This window comes from Microtus oregoni, unplaced genomic scaffold, assembly GCF_018167655.1.
Source record: "Microtus oregoni isolate MIOR12 unplaced genomic scaffold, Mior012 000028F_ref0000031, whole genome shotgun sequence".
Lineage (NCBI taxonomy): Eukaryota > Metazoa > Chordata > Mammalia > Rodentia > Cricetidae > Microtus > Microtus oregoni.
In genome coordinates this window covers 15,257,241-15,282,764 of record NW_024543087.1, presented here as the reverse complement: position 1 = coordinate 15,282,764, position 25,524 = coordinate 15,257,241, and the positions used below count along the sequence as shown (strand labels likewise).

At 45.7% G+C, this 25,524-nt stretch overlaps 2 protein-coding genes across 2 annotated transcripts in view; both read left to right on the top strand.

Annotated features, from left to right (window-relative positions):
• The window catches only part of Usp4 (ubiquitin specific peptidase 4), a 39,744-nt gene extending 32,605 nt beyond the window's left edge, over window positions 1-7,139 (top strand). Inside the window, exons 17-22 of the mRNA XM_041677006.1 lie at window positions 1,029-1,099; window positions 1,507-1,625; window positions 2,072-2,221; window positions 3,330-3,433; window positions 5,527-5,615; window positions 6,296-7,139. Coding sequence (XP_041532940.1) covers window positions 1,029-1,099; window positions 1,507-1,625; window positions 2,072-2,221; window positions 3,330-3,433; window positions 5,527-5,615; window positions 6,296-6,457 — 695 coding nt within the window. The 3' untranslated portion in view covers window positions 6,458-7,139. The remainder of the gene's footprint in view (window positions 1-1,028; window positions 1,100-1,506; window positions 1,626-2,071; window positions 2,222-3,329; window positions 3,434-5,526; window positions 5,616-6,295) is intronic.
• A 131-nt stretch (window positions 7,140-7,270) lies between these two features.
• Window positions 7,271-15,098, top strand: CUNH3orf62 (chromosome unknown C3orf62 homolog). The gene is made up of 3 exons (XM_041677007.1): window positions 7,271-8,390; window positions 10,405-10,475; window positions 13,453-15,098. Exons 1-3 carry the CDS (start codon window positions 7,975-7,977, stop codon window positions 13,716-13,718), a joined length of 753 nt encoding a protein of 250 aa, XP_041532941.1. The 5' UTR covers window positions 7,271-7,974; the 3' UTR covers window positions 13,719-15,098.
• The last annotated feature ends 10,426 nt before the right edge of the window (window positions 15,099-25,524 follow it).

Sequence of the window (25,524 nt, the reverse complement as noted above, 5' to 3'; positions counted from 1 at the left end):
ACAATCAAGAGCAGCCATTGGGTGCTGGGAATTGAACTTGGGTCTTCTGGGAGAGCAGACAAGGCTCTAGTTGTTAAGCCATCTCTCCAGCCTCTTTTTCAATTTTTCACTTATTTAATTCATAGTTCTAGGGATTGAACTCAGGGACTTGTACATAAATGATAAGGGACTCTAGTGCTAAGCTATAGTTCCCTCCTGTTTTTGTTTTGTTTTGTTTGTTTGTTTGTTTTCCCCAAGACAGGGTTTCTCTGTGTACCCTTGCCTGTCTTGGGGCTCCATAAACCAGGCTGGCCTCAAACTCAGAGATCTGCTTACCTTTGCCTCCCTAGTGCTGGTACTGAAGGTGTGTGCCACCATGCCTGGCCCCTTTCGTGTTTTGAGACTCATATGTAGCCCATATTGACTGGTCTTGAACTTACTCCGTGGCCAAGGATGAACACCTGATCCTGCTCTAAAAGCTGAGATTATGGTGTAAACTACCACACCCTGCTCTCAGATTAATTTTGCTTCCTTAATCCAGTCTCTTGTTTTTCTCTCTCCCTCCCTCCTTCTCTCTCTCTCTTTCTGTCTCTCTCTGTGTCTCTGTCTCTTTGTCTCTGTCTCTCTCTCAGAACCATTCAGTGCCCTGGGGTGCTTGCCAGTACAGAGCTGGACTGGAGCAGGGTTGTTTGGTTTTCTACCTTGGATGATCTTGGTTTGCCTGGTGTTTGTCCAGGTGAACAGTTGAGAACAGTTACTGTATCTGTTGTGTCAGATTTTTTATGCTTCAGGCAAGAGGTTAAGTCTGTTCCCAGTCCCCCCAGCTCCACCCCGCATCCGTCCTGTCAGGAAGTCTTTGTCAAAAGCTTTGGGAGGTAGGGGTTCAAAATGGCTGCCCCAAGGCCTAGCATTGCTCTCCTCGGTGGCTGGTGGTGGGTGAGCAGGTGTGGTGGTTCTGCCTAAGTGTGGCCCTTCTCACTCTGGTCACTTGGAGAGCCTCTCTTGTGCTGGTCATTCCATAATGAGTGACACTATGGTCCCCTCCACAGCTCGATCCACACTGGCCATTGACTGGGACAGTGAGACCCGAAGCCTTTACTATGATGAGCAAGAATCTGAGGTAGGTCATTTGGGGTTTGTGGTCAGTGCTCTGGAAATATATTTACAGTCCTCTCACTGATTGAACAACAGTTTAACAAGTTTTCCTGAGAACTTGAAAAACACCCAAGACTTTATCTTTTTGTATTCAGAGATCCCAGAAAGTGTAGTATATCCCAGGCAGAGAGAGCGAGCCTCTAGCTTTTTTCTCTTTTTCTTGAGGCAGGGTTTCTCTGTGTAGCCCTAGCTGCCTGGAACTGCTCAATAGACCAGGCTGGCCTTGAACTCAGAGATCTGCCGATCTCTACTTCCTGAATGCTGGGAATAAAGGCGTGCACCACCTCTGCTCCGCTGACAGCCTGGAACTCCACAAATAAGATGAGCAAATAAGATGGTTCTCCACCAGAACTCAGCGCTTATTTCTTGCAGGCCTGTGAGAAGCATGTGAGCATGTCACAGCCTCAGAAGAAGAAGAGGACCGCAGTAGCCCTGAGAGAGTGCATTGAGCTCTTCACCACCATGGAGACCCTTGGGGAGCACGACCCCTGGTATGCGCGCCCAGATGCTGAGCAGGGGATTCATGGATTCATAGGGTCTGAGGGTTGCTGGGATCATCTCTATGCACAGAAACCTTTTCTGTGCTTGGAGAGATCATCTTTCTGCATGGCCAGATCTATAATACGTCATTGTGTGTGCGGACTGTGTTTTCTGGACTGAAAAAGCCATAGTCCTTGCTGATAAGTACCTGGACTGATGGGTTCAACTCCTAGCACCCACATGGCAGCTCACAGTCTTCTGTAACTACAGTTCTAGGTGACCCAACACCCTCATGCAGACAAAATGCTAATGCATATAAAGTAAAATAAAATAAAATCTTAAAGACAAAACAAAATACTGGGGTTTAGCCCTGCTTGAAAGGATAGCTCTGTGACAGAGTAGGTGTTCCCACTAAGTGCACAGCTGGCTGCCTGCTGCCCTGGTCTTTTCTCCTCAGGTACTGTCCCACCTGTAAGAAACACCAACAGGCAACAAAGAAGTTTGACTTGTGGTCTTTGCCCAAGATCCTGGTGGTTCATCTCAAACGCTTCTCCTATAACAGATATTGGCGGGATAAGCTTGACACTGTTGTGGAGTTCCCAGTCAGGTGGGTGTGGGCACCTGCAGTGTTGTCCATGTGCTGGTCAGGTGAGAGGGTGCTCGGGGCTCGGGTTAGGTTGTGTGTTACTTGGCTCTGGGAGGTTAACTTGTGGAGCCATCTTCCTCCCACCCCTGCACTAGTGGGAACCATCCCTGATAGAACAGCCCTGTGGATTGTCTGTGTCGCTGCTGGTCCTTTTGAGTCCTCCCACCAGCCTATGGTCTGCTTTACTGGCGTGTCATTGGTGTTAGGGACCTGGTCTCAGCCAGGCCAGCACAAGCTCAGTGTTGCTTCTCATGAACAGGAACATGGCGGTCAGAGCCGCCTACCCAACGGAACTGATCTTTAGATGGGTGTGGTTGTGTGTGCTTGCAACCCTTGGCTGAGGCGGGAAGATAACTGATTACAAGTTCAAATCCACCCTGGTAATTTAAAACTCTTTTTCCTTTTTTTTTCCCCCAAAGTTTTTCAGGGATTCTCTGTGTAGTCATGGCTGTTCTGAAACTCGCTCTGTAAACCAGGCTAGTCTCGAACTCTCAGAGATATCCCTGCCTCTGCCTCCTGTGTGCTGGAATTAAAGCATGTACCACCATGCCTTATTTTCTTTTACCCTTTCTGCATTTTTGAACATTTCAGTGTGAGCCAGTGAGACAGCTCAGCGAGTAACAGCACTGGCCACACAGACCTAATGGCCTGAGTCTGATCCCCAGATTCCATGGTCGAAAGAGCTGTCCTCAGATAACTGTGATGTGGTGTTAACGGCTGCACTCAGTTCCTCCTCAGACACACGTACACAACAATAATAACAAAGAAAATTCCAAACTAGGAAAGCCTCCCAGGGCCTGCGCTGACATTTCAGGGGTTGCAGCTCTGTTGATAGCAGCCTCCCGACTCGGGCTGAAGCCCTCTTTGACGTCTTCTTACCGCTGTTGGAACCCACACAGTATGGCAGCGCCACAACTTGGACCTCTCTCGGTGTCTAAGCCTGACAAGTGATCACTCTGCCCCTGTCTGTCTCTCCTCACATAGTTTCCTATACTTGGGTCTGTTGATGAATGGGGTTGCTGGGCTACAGAGTTTAACTTACTTGTGGGGTATTATATTTTTTACTCAGATCTCTGAACATGTCCGAGTTTGTCTGTGACCGGTCAGCAAGACCTTATGTTTATGACCTAATTGCTGTGTCCAATCACTATGGAGCCATGGGGGTTGGTCACTGTAAGTATTGGCATCTGCTTACTTGAGATGTGTGGAAATGCCCTGCCTGGTGTTTTCTCAGCCTCTTCCTGGATGCCTGGCACTGCCATTAGCCCCTGGCTTGTTTATAGTTCCTGGCTATAGGCTTTCTCAATCCTTTGCCCTTTCTAACCCCCTTCCTTTCTCCTTTCTAACTTTTCATATTCTTTAATTCGGTACTGCTAATGTGGTGAGTTGTCCCACTGATAATCCCATGCTGGGCTGGAGCTCATCATGTCGTCAGTCGGGGTAACCTAGGACTTCGGGCAGTCTCTCAAGTAGGGGCCATGCTGGGTTTATCTCTGGTATTCTCTCTTAAGACAATGACATGATAAAACTTTATGCACAAAAATGCTTGCCTCTATGTTTATTTTGATTTTTCAAGCTAGGGTTTCTCTATGTTGCCCTGGCTGTCCTGGAACTAGCTCTGTAGACAGATGGGCCTTGAACTCAGAAATCTGCCTACCTCTTCTGCCTCCCAAGTGTTGGGATTAAAGATGTGCGCCACTGCACCTGGCTCATTCCCCATCTCTGTATTAGCAAACGTGCTTGAGAGCACAGCTGATACTGCTGTCCAGGGCCTTGATCAGAGAGTTCTTAGCCACTTCAGAATAATCGAAAACAGCTCTGTAAAATTAGTATCTTTAGAAGCAGCATCCCAGCTCTGCAAAAGCGGAGAAAATACAAGGGGTACAGAGACCTAGAATGAGAAATGCCAAAATTAATTTATTTTTGGTGTAGTTTGGTTTGATTTTGAGACAGAATCTCATCGTGCATCCCAGGCTGGCTTGTAACTTGACAGGTAATCCTTGATGGCCTTGAACTGCAGTTCTTTCCATCCATCTGTTTACGCGCTGAGATGATAGGTATACATGACCTTACCCAACAAAAAAGTGATTTCTTTCTTTTGACCTATTTCCCAGAATTTCTGGTTCACTTTATGGAAACTTTTTTTGTATTTTCGTTGTTGTTGTTGTTGCTGTTGAGACAAGACTTTACTATGAAGCTCTGGCTGTCAGAATGCTTACACTCACCCTCCTGCCTAGCCTTCCAACTGTTTTAGCTATATATTACCAGTTTTGAGGGGGGCATTACTTTTCCCCCAGTGCTGGGGATGGAATTTGGAGCCTTGTGTAATCTAGATTAGTCCAGCTACTGAGCTGCAGCTCCAGCCTGCCCGCCACAGATACTGTCGCAGCTGTGGAGAAAAAAAATGGAAAGCTCCTTGTTCCCCTCTCAGCTCTGCAAACCCAGTGGTCACTGTTTTCCAACCAGAATTCCTCTACTGGCTCCAGAGGCACTAAGAACATTCTGCTGAAGACGAAGCCATCTGCTCTTGTTGTCTTAAATCTTAGAAGTATCAGTGCCATCGCCAAGTCCCTCTGTGGCTCTGGATTGCACTCATGACCATGTTGTTTGTTGGGGGCACTGATGGAAATCTTAGGCTAGTGCTGTGACTACACCGTGTCTAGCACTGGTCATAGCCATTGAATAGACCCCGGGCAGCTGGAGAGATGGCTCAATAGCGGAGAGCACTGTGCTTCCAGGACCTAAGGCTGACTCCCAGCACCACCTTATCACCTCTGTGGGCATTTGCACTCCTGTGCTCATAACCACCCCTCCATGTAATTAAATAATACATCTTTATTAAAAAATAAAAGTTGGGTGTGGTGGCACATATCTTTAATCCCAGTACTCTGGAGACAGAGACAGGTGAATCTCTTGAGTTCAAGGGCACCCTGATCTACTAGTGAGTTCCTGGACAGCCAGGGCTCCACAGAGAAACAAACTTATTGTTACTTATACGTATGTGCATATTAGTTATATAATTTTGTGCTGGTGGTGTTTTCTATTTGAGATCTATTCAACCCTCCCTAGATTTGGCTGGGTTGGCCTTGTACTTGGGGGCAGTACTCTTATCCCTGCCTCCTGAGCAGATTCACACTGGCTATACACTATTCTTAATGTCAGTGTCAATGTTTTTGGGTGTGAACCTGTGTTTGTATTCCATCCTAATACAATAACCAGATTCATTTTCCTGGTGGCCATTAGAGCATTTTATTTGTAACTTGCAGACACTGCATATGCGAAGAACAGACTGAATGGGAAGTGGTATTACTTTGATGACAGCAATGTGTCCCTGGCTTCTGAGGATCAGATAGTGGTGAGTACCTGGCCCAGAAACCCACTTTTCTCCGGTTATCTTAACAAGTAAGCCAAAAAGGTCCTCTTAGGCCATTGTTTACTTCATTATCTGGAGAGGCTCTGGGTGGAGTAGAGTGGACTGCCAAAGACATTCTAGATCTTTCCTAATGGAAAAGCTCAGTTTTCCTTGAGGTACGAGATCATAGTAATCCTGCATTTCCCCACAGCCACGGTTAGGAGGCAGCCAGTAAAGTGCCTTTCTGGGTGCTCTTAGGTGTGGCTATGCAAACAAGGTGGCAGACTCCTGACCGTCCTTGTTCACTCACTCACCCCTCCTTCAGGGTGTTTGTTTATTGAGGTGTGGCTTTCTACACATCCCTAATCTAAACTCACTCTGTGTGTCAGGCTAGCCTAAAATTTACGGTAATTCTCCTGCCTCTGCTTTCTGAGTACTGGGATTACAGGTGTGTGTAACCACATCCAGTTTCAGATTGATTTTTTTTGAGAAAGGGTTTTACTCTGAAACCCAGGCTGGCAAAAACAACAACAACAAAAAAACCCTCCTTTCCCAGGCTCTTTTCCCCTTGCTGGGATTATAGGCAGGAGCTACCGTGAGTTTAGTATAGAATGGTGAGGAAAGGGTGGGGACAGGTGCGTGTGTTCCCAGTAAATGGACTCCCTCCCTCCCTTGTATTTTAGACTAAAGCTGCCTACGTGCTATTCTACCAGCGTCGTGATGACGAATGTCACAGTGCGCCCTCGCTCACCACTTTCCCAGGCTCTTCTGGTGGAGCCATGAGGCTGGGCAGCTCGCAGCAGGGCCTGGGAGATGATGAGGCTTCCAACATGGACACCAACTGATGCTGACTCAGCGGCCCTGCCACCTCCCCCACCCCACAGCAGTGTCCTCCCCCAGGAGAATGCCTTTGACACTCTTGAAGACTGCTCCTGTCAATCTTAAAACCAGATGAGGAAATTTCCTTCTTTTATGAGAAGAGAAAAGAAAAGAAAGACCCTGTTCTCTCAGAAGGGTTATGTTAAGAGGCTGAATTATTTTTTCTTTCAAATGGGTGTTGAGATAAACCTGTGGAGCTGAAGTGTGGGGTGGGATTTGGTACACAGTGAAGCTTGTCTCATGGATTCCAAAGAATGGAGAGGAACACCCTGTATTTGAGTATGGTGCAGCCATGAAGACCCATGCAGGGCTGCTCTGAACTCCTGGGTTTTGGGTTCTGGTGCCCATACTGGTCACCCCGGTAGTCTGGCCACAGTAAACCAAGCCTCTAGTAAACTTGATGCTGTCCTCGAGTCCTTTGCTATTCACTGAGATGGGTTTATAGTTTTCTGAACATTAGCAGCAGTAAATTATTACTGGAGCCCATTTCTAGTCTCTGTTCTCTCAGAATTTCCCAGCTCTTGGGGGGTCTTGTTTTCAGTTTCTGTGGAACCTTCAAGTTCTGTTTTAACACCACTGTTCTTGATAAAAGCTGATTCTATGTGGAACTTTTAACACTCTCTTAAAATAAGTCCATTCATAAAACTGGGTGCAGTGTGTGGCATTGCTTCTCCATGTTGGCTTCAGAGAAACACTATGGGTGTTTGCCAGATCTTCAAAACACTTAAGTTAAATGTGGTTTAAGAAAATACTGTTTCCAGCAGGGTGACCATGCCTTTAAGCCCAGCCCTGGGAGGTAGAGGCAGGTGAATCTGAGTTAAAGGCCAGCCTGGTCCACGGAGCAAATTCCTGGACAGCCAGGGCTAAGCAGAGAAACCATCTTGGAAACAACCCGGCTCCACCCCGCTCCCCCACCCCCCAACCCCCGGGGAAAAAAGTTTTTAGTAACAGATATCTCCTGACTGGATTGTTTCCCTTATCCCGATGGCGCTACACCTTACTCTTCACCTGCTAATAGGTCACTTCTCGAGGCCTTTGTTGCCCCTTGTGGTCATGTGAGTTTTGACCGACCTTTAACCTAGTACGTGGGGGGTTGGGAGTCCCGTCTTGGCACGTGAGCGCAGTGTCCGTTGGGCACTCTTGTGCGGCCACGGCTGGGTGAGGACGCAGTAGGGGCCCCTTCCGGCCTAGATTGGCCATAGTTTGGGGACCCAGACAACTGGGTCGCAGTGGGGGGCGGCGGTGGGAAAGGCCCAGCGGCAACCAGCTAAGGAAGCTCTTGAGGGTTAAGCGGGGTGTATCAGGCCTTTCCCTGCGATCTGGGGTTCTGAGAATGGTGGGCAATAATCCCCTCTCAGTTTTCGAAAAGAAGGATGATGTGTAAGCGTAAATCAAACTTGAAATCCGGGTAGAATCTCAGCCTCTTGTATAGCATCATTACCGCGTTGCTCTGTGCATTTCCGATTATTAAATAATAAAAGGAATGATCGCTTTTAGGGAAATGTCTGAGAAACTACGAAGATGCAGAAAGGAGCTGACTGCAGCCATAGACCGAGCCTTTGAAGGAGTCAGGCATTCCCAGGAGTGCACAGGCCCGCAGAGGCTGGACGCCCCATCGCTCGCCTCTCTGCCCGTGCACAGGCTGTTCTGCCGAAACCCACTGGCAGCTTGCCCCTCTGCTGCCCCCTGCGCTGGTGCCACATGTGCTCCTGAGAATGAGAACCCTGTCTTTGCACCACATCATGTCCCAGTTAACGCAAAGCCCCTTCCTTTATACCCTAAAAGAAAACCTCTGATCAGCAAGGAAAATGTCTTGATGCACTCTTCCATTTTGGCACGTGAAAAACAGTTTTGGAGAGCTGCAGGAGATGGGGAAAACTGGAGAAAAGAAAGTTTAAGGTGATTTTAATTTGATTGCTTAATAGCATCAATTAGGGAGAATCGTTTCTTAAAAAAAGGTCTGATTTGTTATTAAGCTAGCCTTCTCTTGGGAGTGCCAAGAATGTACAGGAAATTGATACACAGTTTTTAGAATCTGACCCCAACAGTTATGTTGTGTTGTATATATTTGGGCTGAAAACTCTAGCTATCCAGGCATGGAAACTATGGTACCCAGAGGGCAATCAGTGTTAAGTAATTATTTTAAATGTTTGGGTGGTGGTTGAGGATTGAACCAGAGGTCTCATACATGCTAAGGCAAACATTCTACCGCTTATCAACAAGCCTTAGCAATACTCCTCTTATTCTTGGAGGGTTTTCCTAATTTGTATTTTGTATGTGTCGATGTTTTGCCTGCAGAGGCTGTGGCACTGCCTGCCCAGCAGCTAGAGGGACTGAAAGTTGTGAGCTGCCATGTAGGTGCTGTGCAACTGGAAGAGCAGCCAGTGCTCTCAACTGATGAGCCATCTCCAGCTGCCCATTTTTTCTCATTTTATATTTGTATTAGTATGTATGTGTGTGTGTATGGAGTGTAGACATAGGCATGACATAGCATGCCTATGGAAATCAAAGGGAAACCTTCAGGAGTTGGTTCTCTCCTCCGTGGGTTCAGGGATCCAACTCAAGTTGTCACGCTGTATTTGCATAGCTGTGGCATTCTGCCAGACTGTTTTTGCTTTTTTTTTTTTTTTTGAACTCCAATGTAGACCATATGGCTTTAAGCTCCTGTGTAGGTGAGGGTAACTTTGAACTTGGATCTCTGAGTCTTAAGTCCCAAGTGCAGGAATTATAGACATGAGCTACTAGTCCTGAGTGATCTGATTTAAATACAAACACTCTAAGCTGCAAAAACAAAAATACCACATACCATCTTCCATGTTCATAGCCAGGGCAGTGGCCTTTACCTTCCTTTGCCCACACTTAGATCCATGACGAGGCCCTACTTCCTGGCTTTATCTGTGTCTGTGTTGCAGCCAGGCTGTGGTGGAGTACACCTTTAATCTCAGCAAGCAGGTATCTGAGTTCGAGGCCACCATGGTCTACAGAGCAAGTTCCAGGGTAACCTGGACTGCACAGAGGACCCCTGTCTCAAAAACTAAACTGAACCAAACCAAAAATACCTTTTGATTGTCTCCTTTACAGCCACTAAGTAGCTACAAACTGTCCCATTCTTGGGTGGATGGCTGTGTGTGATCTGACTTAGATGTCTGGCCATCTTGCCTAACCCAAAGTCAAGTAATTGAGAACTCTTTTAACTGAAATATGCGTGCTGGCTTCGTGAACATCAGTACACCTGTAGTGGGATCGTCGTTATGATGCTGCTGTGGTTCTTCACTGACTTAGTTATCAGTTTCTGGTTATTCTCAGAGCATAAAAGGTAGTCACCAGTAAATTTTAGTCTTAGCTGGGCATGGTGGCATGTCTTGAATCCCAAGGACTCAAGAGACAGAAGCAGGGGGAATCTCTGAATTTGAGGCCATCCTGGTTGGTTTACCCAGGCCAGCCAGGACAACCTAGTCTGTGTCTTAAAAGCAAAACAGGGGCTAGAAAGATGACTCAGATCCTGAGTTCAATTCCCAGTGACCATATGACAGCTCACAACCATCTATAAGATCTGGTGCCCTTTTCTGGCATGTAGGCATACATGCAGGAGGAACATTATATATAATAAATCTTAAAAACAAAACAAAATTAGACAAACATCAAATCAGTTGCATTTTAGATTATCTCAAGTTTTTCTTTTTTCTTTTTTTTCTTTTTGAGACAGGGTTTCTCTGTAGCTTTGGAGCCTGTCCTGGAACTAGCTCTTGTAGACCAGGCTGGCCTAGAACTCAGAGATCCACCTGCCTCTGCCTCCCAAGTGCTGGGATTAAAGGCGTGCGCCACCACCGCTGGTTTATCTGAAGTTTTTCAGAATTTTCCTGAATATCTAATTCCTATCTTCTTCCCCCACCCGCACCCATCTGCGCTGCAGGAAGGATGACTCAAATATGCTGCTGAGCAGTTCTAGCCAAGAGGTCACAAAGGACCTGCTGGATATGATTGGTAAGTAGAAAGCTGGGCCACTCTTTGCTCGGTACCTCACATAGGCCAGGAGGCAACACATCTTGTTTGGAAATTTAGTTTGCCAAAGCAGACTCAGTAGAGAACCGTGAAATCATCAATACTGCCCCTTTCTTCAATGAACAGGTAACCTAGTGAGGTCACAGGTCAATAAGATCATTACCTACGTATTTTATAATCTGGGCTCCCTGAAGGAACAGAGAACAGCCTTCAGACCTTAGTGCAGAGATGAAGGAAATGGGGTACAGGCCCAAGGAGGAAGAGAGAACAAATAGTCCACCCGGTGGGAAATGCAAAGGTGGAGTGAGGTGACACCTGCCTTTAATCGCGGCACTTGGAAGGCAGAGGCATGCAGATCTGTATGAATTTGAGGCAAACCTAGGCTGCAGAGTGAGACACTGTTGCAAAGAATAAGATCTGTCTCCCTAGAAACAGCCACTTAGCATAGCACTGTATGTCTTATTAGACAGTTTACCTTTATCAAACACTTTTATTATTTTTAATTATGTATGTGTCTGTGTGTATCTTGAGTGTGGGTGACCTCAGAGGCCAAAGGTGTTGCCTCCCTCTAGGGCTAGAATTACAGGAGGCTATGAGCCACCAAGCATGGATGCCTGTAACTAAATCTGGGCCCTTTGCAAAAGCAGTTAAATGCTCTTAACTGCTGAGGCATTTCTCAAGCTCCATTTTTTTTCTTTCTTTTTTTTTCTGTTTTGTTTTGTTTTTAGAGAAAGGGTTTCTCTGTATAGCTTTGGATCCTGTCCTGGAACTTGCTCTGTAAACCAGGCTGGCCTCGGACTCACAGTGATCCGCCTGCCTCTGCCTTCCAAGTGCTGGGATTAAAAGTGTTCCACCACCACCCAGCCCCATTTTTCTTTTAAATTTTTTTTTTTTTTTTGGTTTTTTCGAGACAGGGTTTCTCTGTGGTTTTGGAGCCTGTCCTGGAACTAGCTCTTGTAGACCAGGCTGGTCTCGAACTCACAGAGATCCGCCTGCCTCTGCCTCCCGAGTGCTGGGATTAAAGGTGTGCGCCACCACCGCCCGGCTCTTTTAAATTTTTTTAAAATTTCTTTTTTTTATTAATCTAGGCACAGTTTGAAGATTGAGTGTTTGCCTGCAGGTATATTTGGGGACCATATGTGTGTGTGCTTTGTGAATAGAGGCCAGAAGAGGTGTTGGGATTTCCTGGAACTGGAATTCCAGAGTTGTGAGCCTCTACGTAGGTGCCAAGAACTAAATGTGTCTTTCTTCTACAAGAACAGAAAGTCCTCTTAACAACTGAGCCATCTTTTGCAGCCCCTACACCACCCATCCCATTTTTGTTATTTTTGTTTTGTTTTTGAGACTCCCTTGGGCTACACCAAGCTTTTTCTTTTTCAGACAGACTCTGGCTGGATAGGCCAGGCTGATCTCAAACTTGTAATCCTCCTGCTTGACTCTTGTGAGTACTGGATGATAAGCATGCAGCAGCACACCCAGCAGTTAGACGTTTATCCTACATACATTCTATATCTGTATGTTCTCTGAACTGTGTGTCCTATTTCTAAATGACTCATTGCAGTGAACCAGCATCTCCTGGTTAGGGGATACATAGCTGCAGGCATTGCCAGAAACTGTGGACATGGAAGAATCCCCAGGTTAGAAAGGACTCAAGGGAGATCTAATGAGGCATGGTGCTTGCATTGGGCCCCAAAACCTTTCTGTAATTTTGGATGACTGACTGTCCTCTGCTAGCCCCAGTTGAAGTCATTGCTGCTTCTGCCCATTGTTTCCTTGGACCTCCCAGTACCTGTCTCCTCCTGACTATCCGCAGACCCTGCTTTTCATACCACCTCATCACCCCCTCAGGTCAGCGAGTTCTGAGAGCTGGAACAAGCAGGCATATTCCATTTATACTATGCTTGAGAATGCGCAGATAATCAGGGCTGGTGGCTCACTTGTGTGTGCTGTCACAGGAATGTCTAGTTCTGTATAGCCCCTGAAATGCTTACCCATTTATGGTTTGTGTGTCTATTTGCTTGCTAGCTTGTGGTAGTAAGGTATCAAACTAGACAACGATTCTTTCATGAGTTACATACATTAGTTTTGTGCTTTTTAACTTAAGTATGAAATGTTCTCAGAAACTTTTTTTTTTTTTCTGAGACTTTCTCTGTGTAGCCTTGGCTGTCCTGGAACTCACTCTGTAGATCAGGCTGGTCTAGAACTCACAGAGATCCACCTGCCTCTACCTCTTGAGTGCTGGGATTAAAAGCATGTGCCACTACTGCCTGGCCTCATGTTGGGCACCCATATGTAGCATGAGTTCTAATAGGTATTAATAATAAAAATCCGAAGCCGGGCGGTGGTGGCGCACGCCTTTAATCCCAGCACTCGGGAGGCAGAGGCAGGCGGATCTCTGTGAGTTTGAGACCAGCCTGGTCTACAAGAGCTAGTTCCAGGACAGGCTCCAAAAACCACAGAGAAACCCTGTCTCGAAAAACAAAAAAAAAAAACAAACAAAAAAAAAAATCCGAGTCACATAGAGGGAAAAATAAAAGATCAGAGAGACAAAGGAGCAAAACCATGGCCACCTTATCTACTCAACTTCCCAGCCAAAAAGAGACTGAGCTCTTGTCTTCACCCACTATATCACTTCCTCTTCCTGCCCAGCCATATCACTTCCTGTCTATCTGTATAGACTCCAGACCTCTGTGGTTAACTAGAGGCTAGCTATGCCCTTTGATCTTTAGGCAAGCTTTATTTGTAAAACAAGATACCACCACAACAGGGTATCTTTGTGTAATAGCGCTGGCTGTCCTGGAACTCATTCTGTAGACCAGACTAGCCTAGAACTCACAGAGATCCACCTGTCTGCCTCCTGAGTGCTGGGATCAAAGGTGTGTGCCACCACTGCCTGGCTGTTCTCAGAAACTTCTAAATTGAACTATAAAGCTGAATGTCGTTTTGTTATTGTTTTAAGACCATACGAGTATCCGAACTATTGAAGAACTGGCTGGAAAACTAGAATTTGAAAACGAATTGAACCGTGTGTGTGGACGCTGCCAAGATTCACCCCTTAAGGAGGAGGCCTGGGCCCTGCTTGTGGACGAGAGCCCTCGGAAGTCGTTGGATGCTGACCCTGGGAGCCTCAAGCAGGCTTTTGATGACCAGAATATTGTTGAGACCGTTCTGGACTTGGAGGAGGATTACAATTTGGTGACCTCTTTTAAATACCAAATAGAGTAAGGTTAGCAGCAGCAAGTCCTGACTCTTGACAAGGGGTTGGCAGAGCCTGAATCACCACATACTGTAACTCCTGCCGAATCCCACTGTGAGCTGAGTCTGGGCTTTAATATTCTGTTATTTTGAAATGTTTGGAGTTTTTTTTGACTTGACATTTTTTAAAGTGTTTTTGATTGATGTTCAATATATACAATGCCTTTGGTAGGTTGTGCCTTTGCTCTTTCACCAGATTCCTGGAAAAGATGGGTACTGTAACCAGGATGGATTTGCCACCTGGGACTAGCCCACCACAGGTAAACTCGATTCAGAAGAGCCAGGCTCACACTCGAGTTTGGCTTGGGCCCCTCACACACTTTGCACACAGGAACCCTGTTTCCTGCATCCAGGCTTTCTTCAGGTCTTGGTTTACCACCCTTATTTTCCTATCCCTATCCTCCCCAGAGTGCTGCCTCTGTGTGGATCTACTTGAGTCAGCGTCTGGCAGGATTCCAGACTGTCTCCTTTAGGACCTATGTATCCTCCACAGACACATGGACCCCAGCTGAGGGGGTGAGGGGGGGCAGGAAGGGGACAGCCAGCACAGGTTCACACCTGAACCATATCATCCCACCATGAGAAGTTCTACAGCAAAGACCATGCTGAGCCCAGACAGAGAAGTCCAGAAGGAGGCCAGGAAGACAGGCCAGGGCACTGCCTGAGTGCATCCTGCGCATTGCCCTCCTGAGGTCAGCATAGCAAAAAGAAAGAAAAGGAAGAAGCACAGTAGCAAGCAAGATGACTCAGTGTATTGTTCCATTATTTTAACAGCTATTTTAGTCTTGGGATTTGGCTCAGTGGTACTCAACGGGTGTAGCAATAGAGGCAACATGTCACTCCTTAGTGTCACCTGGTCACCTTGTCAAATACCCCGAGATGAGTGTTTACTGGTTTCCACCAAGGATGGCTACTGGCGTTGCCTGCCTGAGGCAAGAGAAAAGGACATCTAGTCAGTGGCTCTTCTTGACTAACTGCCATTTAATCTCTGCAGGAGGGAGAAATTCAGTAAACACAGCCTGACTTAGAATGTTCATAGCATCCTTGGCTGCCTCTGCTCAGGTTGTTCTAGAGAGGTCAGTCTATTTGAAATTCATGTTCATAAAATATTTCTCAAGCAAGCATATTGCTTAACTGTATGTGAAGTGGACTTTGGTTTTTTTTTTTTTTTTTTTTTTTTTTTTTGAGAGAGAGAGGGTATATATTCCTGGCTGTTGTAGAACTCCCTATGTAGGGGCTGGAGAGATGGCTCAGTGGTTAAGAGCATTGCCTGCTCTTCCAAAGGTCATGAGTTCAATTCCCAGCAACCACATGGTGGCTCACAACCATCTGTAATGAGGTCTGGTGCCCTCTTCTGGCCTGCAGACATTATATTATTATATTATTATATTATATTATATATTATATAATATATATATATTATATATTATATTATTATATTATTATATTATATTATATATTATATTATTATATTATTATATTATTGTATACATAATAAATAAATAAATATTTAAAAAAAAAAAAAAGAACTCCCTATGTAGACCAGGCTGGCTTCTAACTCAAAATGATCAGCCTGCTTCTGTCTCACAAGGTGTGCACCAGCAAACCCTACAGATGCAGAGGTGGAACTTAATTTTTGCCTTTTTCTCTTACCTATCATCACCCTTAAGAATGAACTAGAGGGGCTGGAGAGATGGCTCAGAGGTTAAGAGCATTGCCTGCTCTTCCAAAGGTCCTGAGTTCAATTCCCAGCAACCACATGGTGGCTCACAACCATCTGTAATGGGGTCTGGTGCCCTCTTCTGGCCTGCAGGCATACACATAGACAGAATATTGTATACATAATAAATAAATAAATATTTAAAAAAAGGGGGGGGCTGGAGATATGGCTCAGTGGTTAAGAGCACTGACTGCTCTTCCAGAGGACCCGGGTTCAATTCCCAGCACCCACATGGCAGCTCACAACTGTCTGAAGATCCAGTTGAAGGGGATCTGACACCTTCACACCAATGCACATAAAATAAAGTTAAATAAAGCATAAAAAAAAAAAGAATGAACTAGACTTGGTTACTCTTTTTATTTTAGACTTTTTTTTTTTCTGTGTTGCCCTGGCTGTCCTGGAATTTGCTCTGAAGACCAGGCTGGCCTCAAACTCACAGAGATCCGCCTGCCTCTGTCTCCCAAGTGCTGGGATTAAAGGTGTGCGCCACCACCACTGTCCAGCTAGACTTGGTTACTCTTATTCAAAGACTAAAGGAAAGAAAAACTGCAGAGCTGACAAATCCCGAGACTTATCAAATGCCATGTAGAGGTTAGACGACAGGTGTGGTGCGTGCAGTATTCACAGAACTGGGAGGTGAAGGCAGGAGAAGGCCAGTTCAGAGGCCAGCTGGTTCATGTAGTTAGACCCTTTCTTAATGAAAAGGAGGGCTGGAGCGATGTCTCAGTGGTTGTGAGTCTTTGACTTGCCCTTTCCAGGGGTGCTACACCTCCAGTTCCAGGGGATCCAACACCCTCTTCTGGTTTCCTCTGGCACTTCAACTCATGTGACATACACTCACACATACATATAAAAACCCAAATCTTTGAAATTAAAAATTGTAAGATGTAGATGTGATGGCTAATGCCTGTAATCCCAGCACTTGGGAGACGAAGCAAGAGGATCAGCACCTTACAATCATTCTTGACAACACCACAGTGGAGTGCTTCTCAACCTGTGGGTCTGATGACCCTTGTACAGGCTCACCTAAGACCATCAGAAAACACAGATATTTACATTATGATTTATAACAGTAGCAAAATTACAGTTATGAAGTAGCAACAAAATGGTTTTATAGACAGGAGCAGGTGGAGGAGGGAGGAAGGAGAGAGGGGCAGGAGGCAGGTAGTCACTTTTCATGAGGGAATGTAGCATGTGCTGGAGCCCTGCAGCAGACAGTGTCAGGACCCTGAGCAGGCCAGAGAACTGCCTGAGTGCATCCTGCCAGGTCCCCAGGACGCAGGCTAGCATACTGCCTGAATGCTAGCAACCACAACAGGGTCACAGCCTTAGGAAAGTTGAGAACCACTGGCATAAAGTGTTCAAGGCAAATCTGATACCTGTGATATGCTTACAAAACCCATAGTCTTCAGTCTATAACCTTGAGAAAAATGTCAGACAAACCCAGACAGGTGGATGTTCTAGTATCCCTGGGTAGAACTTCAGGATTATCAAGGCCACGAAAAGGATTCAAAACCTCTCCGCAGCAGTACAGAGAAGACATGGTGTCCGAGAAGCACGTGAATCCTGGACTGTGCCTGAGAGTAAGGGACGTTCACACTAGTGAGAGCTACGTGAAGGCTGGTGTTTAATGTATTGACACTAGTTTCCTGGCTTTGACAAATCTATCAGTTACATGTCAACACTGGGAAAGCAGGGCAGAGTTTACACATGCTCACTATATTTGAAGTCTTCTGTAAATCTAAAGTTATTCCAAAATATAACATTTAAAAGTACAATCAACTGCGAGCCAGGTGGTGGTGGCGCATGCCTTTAATCCCAGCACTCGCGGGGCAGAGGCAGGTGGATCTCTGTGAGTTCAAGGCCAGCCTGTTTACTAAGCAAGTTCCAGGACAGTCAGAGCTGTTACACAGAGAAACCCTGTCTTGAAAAACTAAGAGCACTGGCTGCTCTTCCAGAGGACCTGAGTTCAGTTCCCAGCAACCACATGGGAACTCACAACCGTCTGTGATAGGATCTGAAAACCTCTTCTGGCCTGCAGGTATACAGAGAGCACTCATGCATAAAATATAATTAAATAAAATTTTTTTTAATCCTTTTCTTTTTTTAATATTTATTTATTATGTACACAATATTCTGTCTGTATGCCTGAAGGCCAGAAGAGGGCGCCAGACCTCTTTACAGATGGTTGAGAGCCACCATGTGGTTGCTGGGAATTGAACTCAGGACCTTTGGAAGAGCAGGCAATGCTCTTAACCACTGAGCCATCTCTCCAGCCCCAATAAAAAATTTTTAATGCAATCAACTCAATTGTTTTTTTTTTAATGTAAAAGCAAAATTTTGTCCAGCCTTGTCTACGGAGTGAGTTCCAGGACAGCCAGGCCTACACAGAGAAACCCTGTCTCAAAATATCAAAAAAAAAAAATTGTAGGGAAGCATCAACAGAAATTAAATTAAAAAAATATTTTATATAAAAATAAAAAAATAAAAAATAAAATAATGATACTACCAAAAAATTTATATTTTGCCAGGCAGTGGTGGTTCAGTCCTTTAATCCCAGCACTCAAGGTCAGCCTGGTCTATAAAGCAAGGACCAGGATAGCCAGGGCACAAAGAAATACAGTCTCTAAAAAAAAACCAAACCAGCCGGGCAGTGGTGGTGCACGCCTTTAATCCCAGCACTTGGGAGGCAGAGGCAGGAGGATCTCTGTGAGTTCGAGACCAGCCTGGTCTAAAAGAGCTAGTTCCAGGACAGGCTCCAAAACCACAGAGAAACCCGGTCTCGAAAAAACCAAAAAATAAAAAAAACCAAACCAAGCCAAAAAATAAATAAGAAAAAGAAAAAAGGAAACAAAAAAGAAGTCACAGTGTGCAGTGTGTGTGTCTACAAATCAACCCCCGAGCCCAGACAGGCGCTTTTCACTGAGCTTCACCCCCAGTCCTAAGATGTTTTTGTTCTAAATCCCCATCTCTGTCCATGAATCATGGGTATTTGTTGCTAGGTGCCTATCTGTCACCAGCTGTGACAGTCTGTGAGGACTGAATGGATGGACTCCAGGGTCACACAGGACTCCTGGAGTCTTCAGGATAGTTGCCCCAGGTCTCACAGAATAGAGTCCCAGTTGAATTCACTGGTCAATGTGCAGTCTCTGCACGCAGGACTTTGAAGGGGAAGTGGCCACAGAGGATGGCAGAACCCTAACTATGGAACACTTTGAAGTGACAGGTTTGTTTTTGTTTATGGTGGCGATTAGCCCTTGGGAATCTGCGTCCAATTCAAGGAGATAGACGAGGCTCCCTCTGGCCAGTCAGGGAGGTACACTTTGGCTTTGATTTAGCCAAAGCTTTATGTGAAAATATCTCAATTGGGGATATTTTCCCTCTGTAGAAACAGATGTTTGGCAATGTAGACACCACTTACTCAGGTGGGCACACAGACCTCCTTCTCACCTGTTTACATCTCCTGGCTCACTAATGTGCCCCTAACAGCCCTTCCTGCCTCTGTCATCTGCTCAGAGGGGCAGGAGGAGGAACTGTTTTTCAGGAATTTGCTGGAGAGAATATAGGAGGCTAGAACATAGCATTTACTAAAACTAAAGGTTTTCAGGGTCAAAGATATTCATGATGTGTGACAGTTGACCCTAGTCATGTCTGAGAAACTTGAAAATGTTTGACGTCATTCAGTTCCCTCCCCCGCAGTTCATCTCGGCACACCAAACAATCACTGAATTGTTTCCGTGGAAACACCAAACTGCAATTTGGATTACCGGAATCAAAATAGAAACAAGGAAAATTCAAGAATAAATAGGAGCAGTGAAACCTGCTAGCTGCAAATCCCAATCCCAGCATGAGGCATGAGAAGCTGGGCCATCCATCCTTACGATTCTCAGGTTCTAAGGCTACATCCTACCAAGATGCTAAAGTTAAAGCTTTAGAAGTAGACTGGAAGACTCTGAGACAGTCAGGCAAGGGTTGATCTGCAGAGAGTCCTAGAACAAAAGGTTAGAGGGCTGGAGGAAGGCTTAGGAAAGGCCTGCTGCAGAAAGAGGGTTAAACAAATCTCAGGTGGAAGGCAGGCCAGGCAGGGGGCAGAGCAGCTGCTGTCAGAGCTTGAAATTGTGACTGCGGCCTCAGGCCAACTGCATGGCAGTACCCCCCACACTTCCAATCCTGCCTGCCCCTGGCCACCTACATCTAGTTCAAGACCCTACCCAGGTGAGTGTCCAGGCACCCCTGTGAGCACGCCTTCGTGCCTGTGCCAGACAGGGCATTCCGTCAGGCACCTGTCTTGTCATCTCCAGCTCTCACTGTAGGGTAAAAGGGTAAGCCAAAGAAACACACTTTGGCCCTGAAACCAGGGCTAAAGAAATATACTCTGCCCCCTGACCAAATCAGTACAAAAACCAACCAATCCCTGAGCATGAAATCCAGCCAATCTCTCAATTTATACAATCTCAGCAATTGAAATCTGACCAATTCCCACCCTGAAAAGCTCTTGGGAAACTTCTGCCCATAGGAAGCCCTATGTAAGGCCGGTTCCTTCTTCAGTTTGCTGCTGCTTTTTCCACCCTGGCAGAGGCAGCCACTCTCTTGGATCCCTCCCTCCCAATAAATCTCTTGAATGAGGTTTGGGTGATGACCTTTCACCAGAATAGAGCAGAGCGAGCAGAACTTCAACTTTGGGAAACTGGGAAAACCCTCTTCTATTGGAGAAGAGTTGTTACATTGGGAAACCTTCTCCTGGAGCGGGGCTATCAACTGCTGCTCTTACAGTGACGTTGTGATATTCCTTGGCTCCGGACTGCCAGGATCCCTTTCTATCTGAGCTGCAATGCTCAGATTCCTCCCAACTCAGGGAACAGGACAGTGTCCTCCTGTCCTACTTTCCCTAACTCCTTGGCCTTCTCCTGGGCTTTCCCTTTTCAACTTCAGAGAAGATTCCAGAGGGATCAAGAGAGCAGGAAGGAAACAGGCAGCTTTGAAGGTGGGGTGTCCTTCCATGTTTACACCCAGGAATAAGCTAGTAGGATGGCTAAGGCAATCATGACACAGATGAAATTGTAAGTATATGGTAAAGGGACCAGCCAAAGAAAGTCACCCTGGTTCTGAGACCCGAGCCAGTAAAAGAAACCCACCCTGGTTCTGAATCCTGAGCCAGTGAAAGAAACCCCACCCTGAGTTTGAACCCTGAGCCAGTGAAAGAAACCCCACCCTGAGTTTGAACCCTGAGCCAGTGAAAGAAACCCCACCCTGAGTTTGAACCCTGAGCCAGTGATAGAGACCCACCCTGGTTCTGAACCCTGAGCCAGTAAAAGAAACCCACCCTGGTTCTGAACCCTGAGCCAGTGAAAGAAACCTACCCTGGTTCTGAACCCTAAGCCAGTGAAAGAAACCTACCCTGGTTCTGAACCCTGAGCAAGTGATAGAAACACACACTGGTTCTGAGACCTGAGCCAGTGATAGAAACCCACCCTGGTTCTGAACCCTGAGCCAGTGATAGAAACACACACTAGTTCTGAGACCTGAGCCAGTGAAAGAAATGCTTTAGCCCCAAACTCAGAACCAAAGAAATATACCTTGACCCTAAAACCAGTGCCAAAGAAACACACGTTGGTTCTAGAATCAGAAAAGTGAAAGAAATATGCCCTGGCCTCAGAACTAGAGCCAAAAAGCTAAAAAACGCCAGTTGGGCCCAGTGATGGCGCATACCTTTAATCCCAGCACTCAGGAGGCAGAGGTAGGCGGATTGCAGTGTATTTGAGGCCACCCTGGTCTACAAGAGCTAGTTCCAGGACAGCTGGGACTGTTACACAGGGAAACCGTCTTGAAAATCCAAAAACAAAACAAAACAAAAAACAACAACAAAAAACCCCAGTGTTTGGCCCTGAAACCAGAGCCAAATCTGCCCCCAAGGGACTGAAATCTGACCAATTCCCACCCTGAAAAACATCTTCCTGAAAAAACTCCGCCCCTAAGAAGCCCTATATAAACCCTGTGCCTGTTCAGTTTGTGGCTGCCCTTCTTCCACCCAGGGTTCTCTTACACTTATTGTGCTACTCCCTGGCTCCCAACTGCCAGGATCCCTTCTATCCGAGCCGCAATGCTTACAGTAAGATGTTAGTGTTCAAGGTACACTGATGAAGATTTGTGGAAAGGGCTCCCACATGGTACATCTCTGAGGCACAGAAGCTTAAAATATTGCAGGGGGAAAGGATTAAGAGTCGCATAAACAGGGAGACTTGAGAAGTCAATAGTCTGATGGCTAAGAATTGCTGAAAAGACTGTCAACTTGGGGCTGGAGAGATGGCTCAGAGGTTAAGAGCACTGCCTGCTCTTCCAAAGGTCCTGAGTTCAATTCCCAGCAACCACATGGTGGCTCACAATCATCTATGATTGAATCTGGTGCCCTCTTCTGGTGTGCAGGCACACATGCAGGCAAAATGCTGTATACATCATCATCATCATAATAATAAAAGACTGTCAATTCCAGATCATGTAAGGTTCTGGCAATTTTTATTCTTTCTGTGGGAGAACATTAATATTTTAGGTTTCAATTAAGTATTTACAGAAGCAACAAAGTTTTACTCAGGAAATGTATTTGACAAAGATCCAAGCCCTAGTGTAGAAGAGCTCTCTACCCTAGGCTTTCTGAAACATGTATGGTAAAGAAGAGTTTTGTCAAGACTAACTTTAAAAAAAAATCTAGTGCTGGGTGGTGATGGCACACACCTTTAATCCCAGCATGGGGGGGGGGGGCAGGTGGATCTTTGTGAGTTCAAGGCCAGCCTGTTCTACAGAGCGAGTGCCAGAACAGGCTCCAAAGCTAGAGAAACCCTGTCTCTCAGGAACAAAACAAAAGCAAAATCTAAATTACAAACCTACCAGTGAGGCAACTGTTTTCTCAGCACATTGGGTGAAGGAAGAGCTGCCAGGAATTGCTGAGAGACGTGGACATAAGCATGAGCCTTTTGGAGCTTCCGAACAACACAAGGAGGGGCAGCACAAGGATCTATTGAAGACTCAAATTCCAAGACAGGGCTTTTGTGTGGGGGGAGGTTGTTTGGTTTTTTGTTTTGTTTTGTTTTTCAAAATAGGGTTTCTTTATGTAATAGCCCTGGTTGCCCTGGAACTTACTTTGTAGACCAGGCTGGCCTCAAACTCTGAGATTTGCCTGCCTCTGCCTCCTGAGTGCTGGAACTAAAGGCCTGTGCAATCACCACCTACCTGGTTTAAGATGGTTTTTAAAAAGCCATTTGCCTAAAAATGCAGCCTATGCCCCAGTAAGTACCAAGTCAGACACTTTCCTGTGTGCTGAGGACACAGCACAGACGAGGCAGGTGCTGTTCTTACTTCTGGAGTTTATAACTCTGGTCAAGGCAAGTAAAACAAGAACACTAACTCAGCTCCATCAGTGTGAGACAAAACAGAGCAAGAGGATGGTGAAGGAGAGGACCAACACTCTCTCTCTAAATGTAAAAGGGCCATTTGTCAGTGATATGTAAATTGATACTGGGCTGTCAGGCAAGTAAGTGCTGTAGTCAGCTTCATTTCCATCCTGGAGTAACAGAGGGAGGAGCACTCAGCAGGCTCTCCATCCTCCCACCCCAGACCTCCCACTATATCCGCCCCTGTGTAGCTACATACAGCTCTACGAGCATATGAAGAGCCAAAAATGTTGTGTGTTCCAAGGGCGTGCCTGAGACTATGTCATGTTCAACAAGTATGACAGGAACAAAAAATAAAATTAAAAAAAAAGTAAAAAGCCATAGGAATAAAAAAGAAACAGAATACCCTTTCCTGATGATTGCCAGAGACATACAGTGTAATTTTTAATTATCTCAGCCTTGTTAGGAGATAAGTTTACCACTTATTCTATAAAAACATCCAGCTCATGGAACACTGAATCACAGTGAACTTTGACAGCATCACCCAAAAAGTGAAGTACTGCTGAGGAATAGCATTTTGTACAGCAGAGTTAGCAACACGGGGTCCATCTCTGGCATTTTAAAGTGAGGTGGTTCAAGAAGGGCTCAGTCATAAATACTAACTGAAAAAACTTCACAAGATCTCAACTTTGAATTAAAACAGCAAACATCAACAGAGATAAAAATAAAATATAACAAGTTTCTTGTTCACCAGAAATAAGGTCCTTTGGTCTCAAAGCTTCCTTCTGGTGGCTTGGTGAGCAACTGTAACCAGTTTGGGAAGGGCTGGAAGAAGCCTTTTGGGTAATGGGGCTGTGGCTTCTTATGACTTCTGTGGACAAGCAATGAAGGCCAGCAGGGGTTGCAATGGAGGGTGCAGAGGGGAGACTAATCAGCCAGCCTATTTGGTCCACAGAAAAAAGGCCAGCACAGCCTGAGGCAGAATCCAGGCTTGAATTACCTCGGCCTAAGAAAGGACAGCTGTGACTGTCCACATGCGTGGGAGGTCCAGGCTACAGAAAGCCCTTGGTCTGGAAATAAGAGAACAGACTAGTGTCTAGCGCCCTGCCAATGGTGTCACAGATTTAAGCCCTACAGAATTTTATGGGAATAAAATTCTCCTGAAGAGAAAGAAATTAAGAGTCACTTATTTCTACAACAATTTAGTCTTCAGTGGCTGGAGACTGGCTTGGAAATGGGCAATTTTACGGAACCACTCATTCCATCAAGCTTCTCTCTAAGTGACTTCCTTCACTATCTCTTTTCTCTTCCTTCTCCTCCCTTTCTCTCGAGATAGTGTCACTATGTGGCTTGGGCTGGCAGTGAACCTAGGGTCCTGTTGTCTTAGACCCGCCTGAAATTACAAGCATCTGCCACCAAACCTGGAGGTTTAGTGCTGTTGTTTTCTTCTCTGCATGTCTGGTGTGCTCGCACGTGTGGTGTGGTGCACATGCACGTGGAAGCCCGAGGTCGGTGTTAGGAATCATCCTCAATTAATCACCTATTTATTGAAGCAGGGTCTTAAACAAAACCAGAACTCACAGATACGGCTAGTTTCGTTAGCTAACGTTTCTGTCTCCACCTCCTAAGGCTAGAATCACAGCTGGGCTGTCTCATCCATACAGCGTATTTCCATGGATTCCTAGGGGTCTGGACTCTACTTCTCACATCTGGGTGGCAAGTGCTTTAACTGCTGCACCATCTTCCAGCTCATTTTTGGTTTTGATGGTTTTTTAATTACAAAGAAATACATATGTGTTGCAAAAATTAAAATATGTCAAAGTCAGTCATGGTGGTTTATGTCCATAGCCCCAATACTTGAGAGGCTAAAGAAAGGAGACTGCCGTGAATTTGAGCCTAGTCTGGACTTATAATGAATTCCAGGTAATCATGAGCTACAGGATCTTCAAAAACACAAACAAAAGCCAGCAACAAGATATAAGTGGAATAAGTCTAGCATAAAAGTCTATTGCTTGGCTGGGTTGTGGTGGCACATGCCATTAATCTCAGCACTTATGAGGCAGAGGCAGGCAGATCTCTATAAATTCAAGACTAGCCTAGTCTACACAGCAAGTTTTAGGACAGTCAAAGCTACACAGAAAACCCGTCTTTTTTTTTTTTTAAAGCCTACTGCTTTCCAATAATATAGGGTCTATAGCTATACTAGTTTTGATTATTTTGGTCTTGTTTGATATGAGTCACCTCTCTCAAAGGCAGCTCCACTCCACCCCACTCCACCCCACTCCACCCTCAGATCTTATAATATAGCCACAATGGGTCTGGAACACCCTATGTAAACCAGGCTGTCCTCAAATCTGAAGTAATTCTGGTCTCTGCTTAGTGCTGGGATTACAGGTATGAATTTTCATAGACATCTTTAACACTCCTTTTTCTCCCCCTATATATCCCTGACTGTCCTGCAACTCGCTCTGTAGACCAGGCTGGCCTCAAACTCATAGGGATCCACCTGCCTCTGCCTCCTGAGTGCTGGGATTAAAGGTGCACACCAATACTCTGTTCTTAAGTAGACTGATTTACAGCTGAGAATTGAGACATGCTTGTGGTACCAGTACTGGAGGCTGAGGCAGGAGGATTGTAAATACAAGGCCAGCCAAGGCTACATAATGAACTC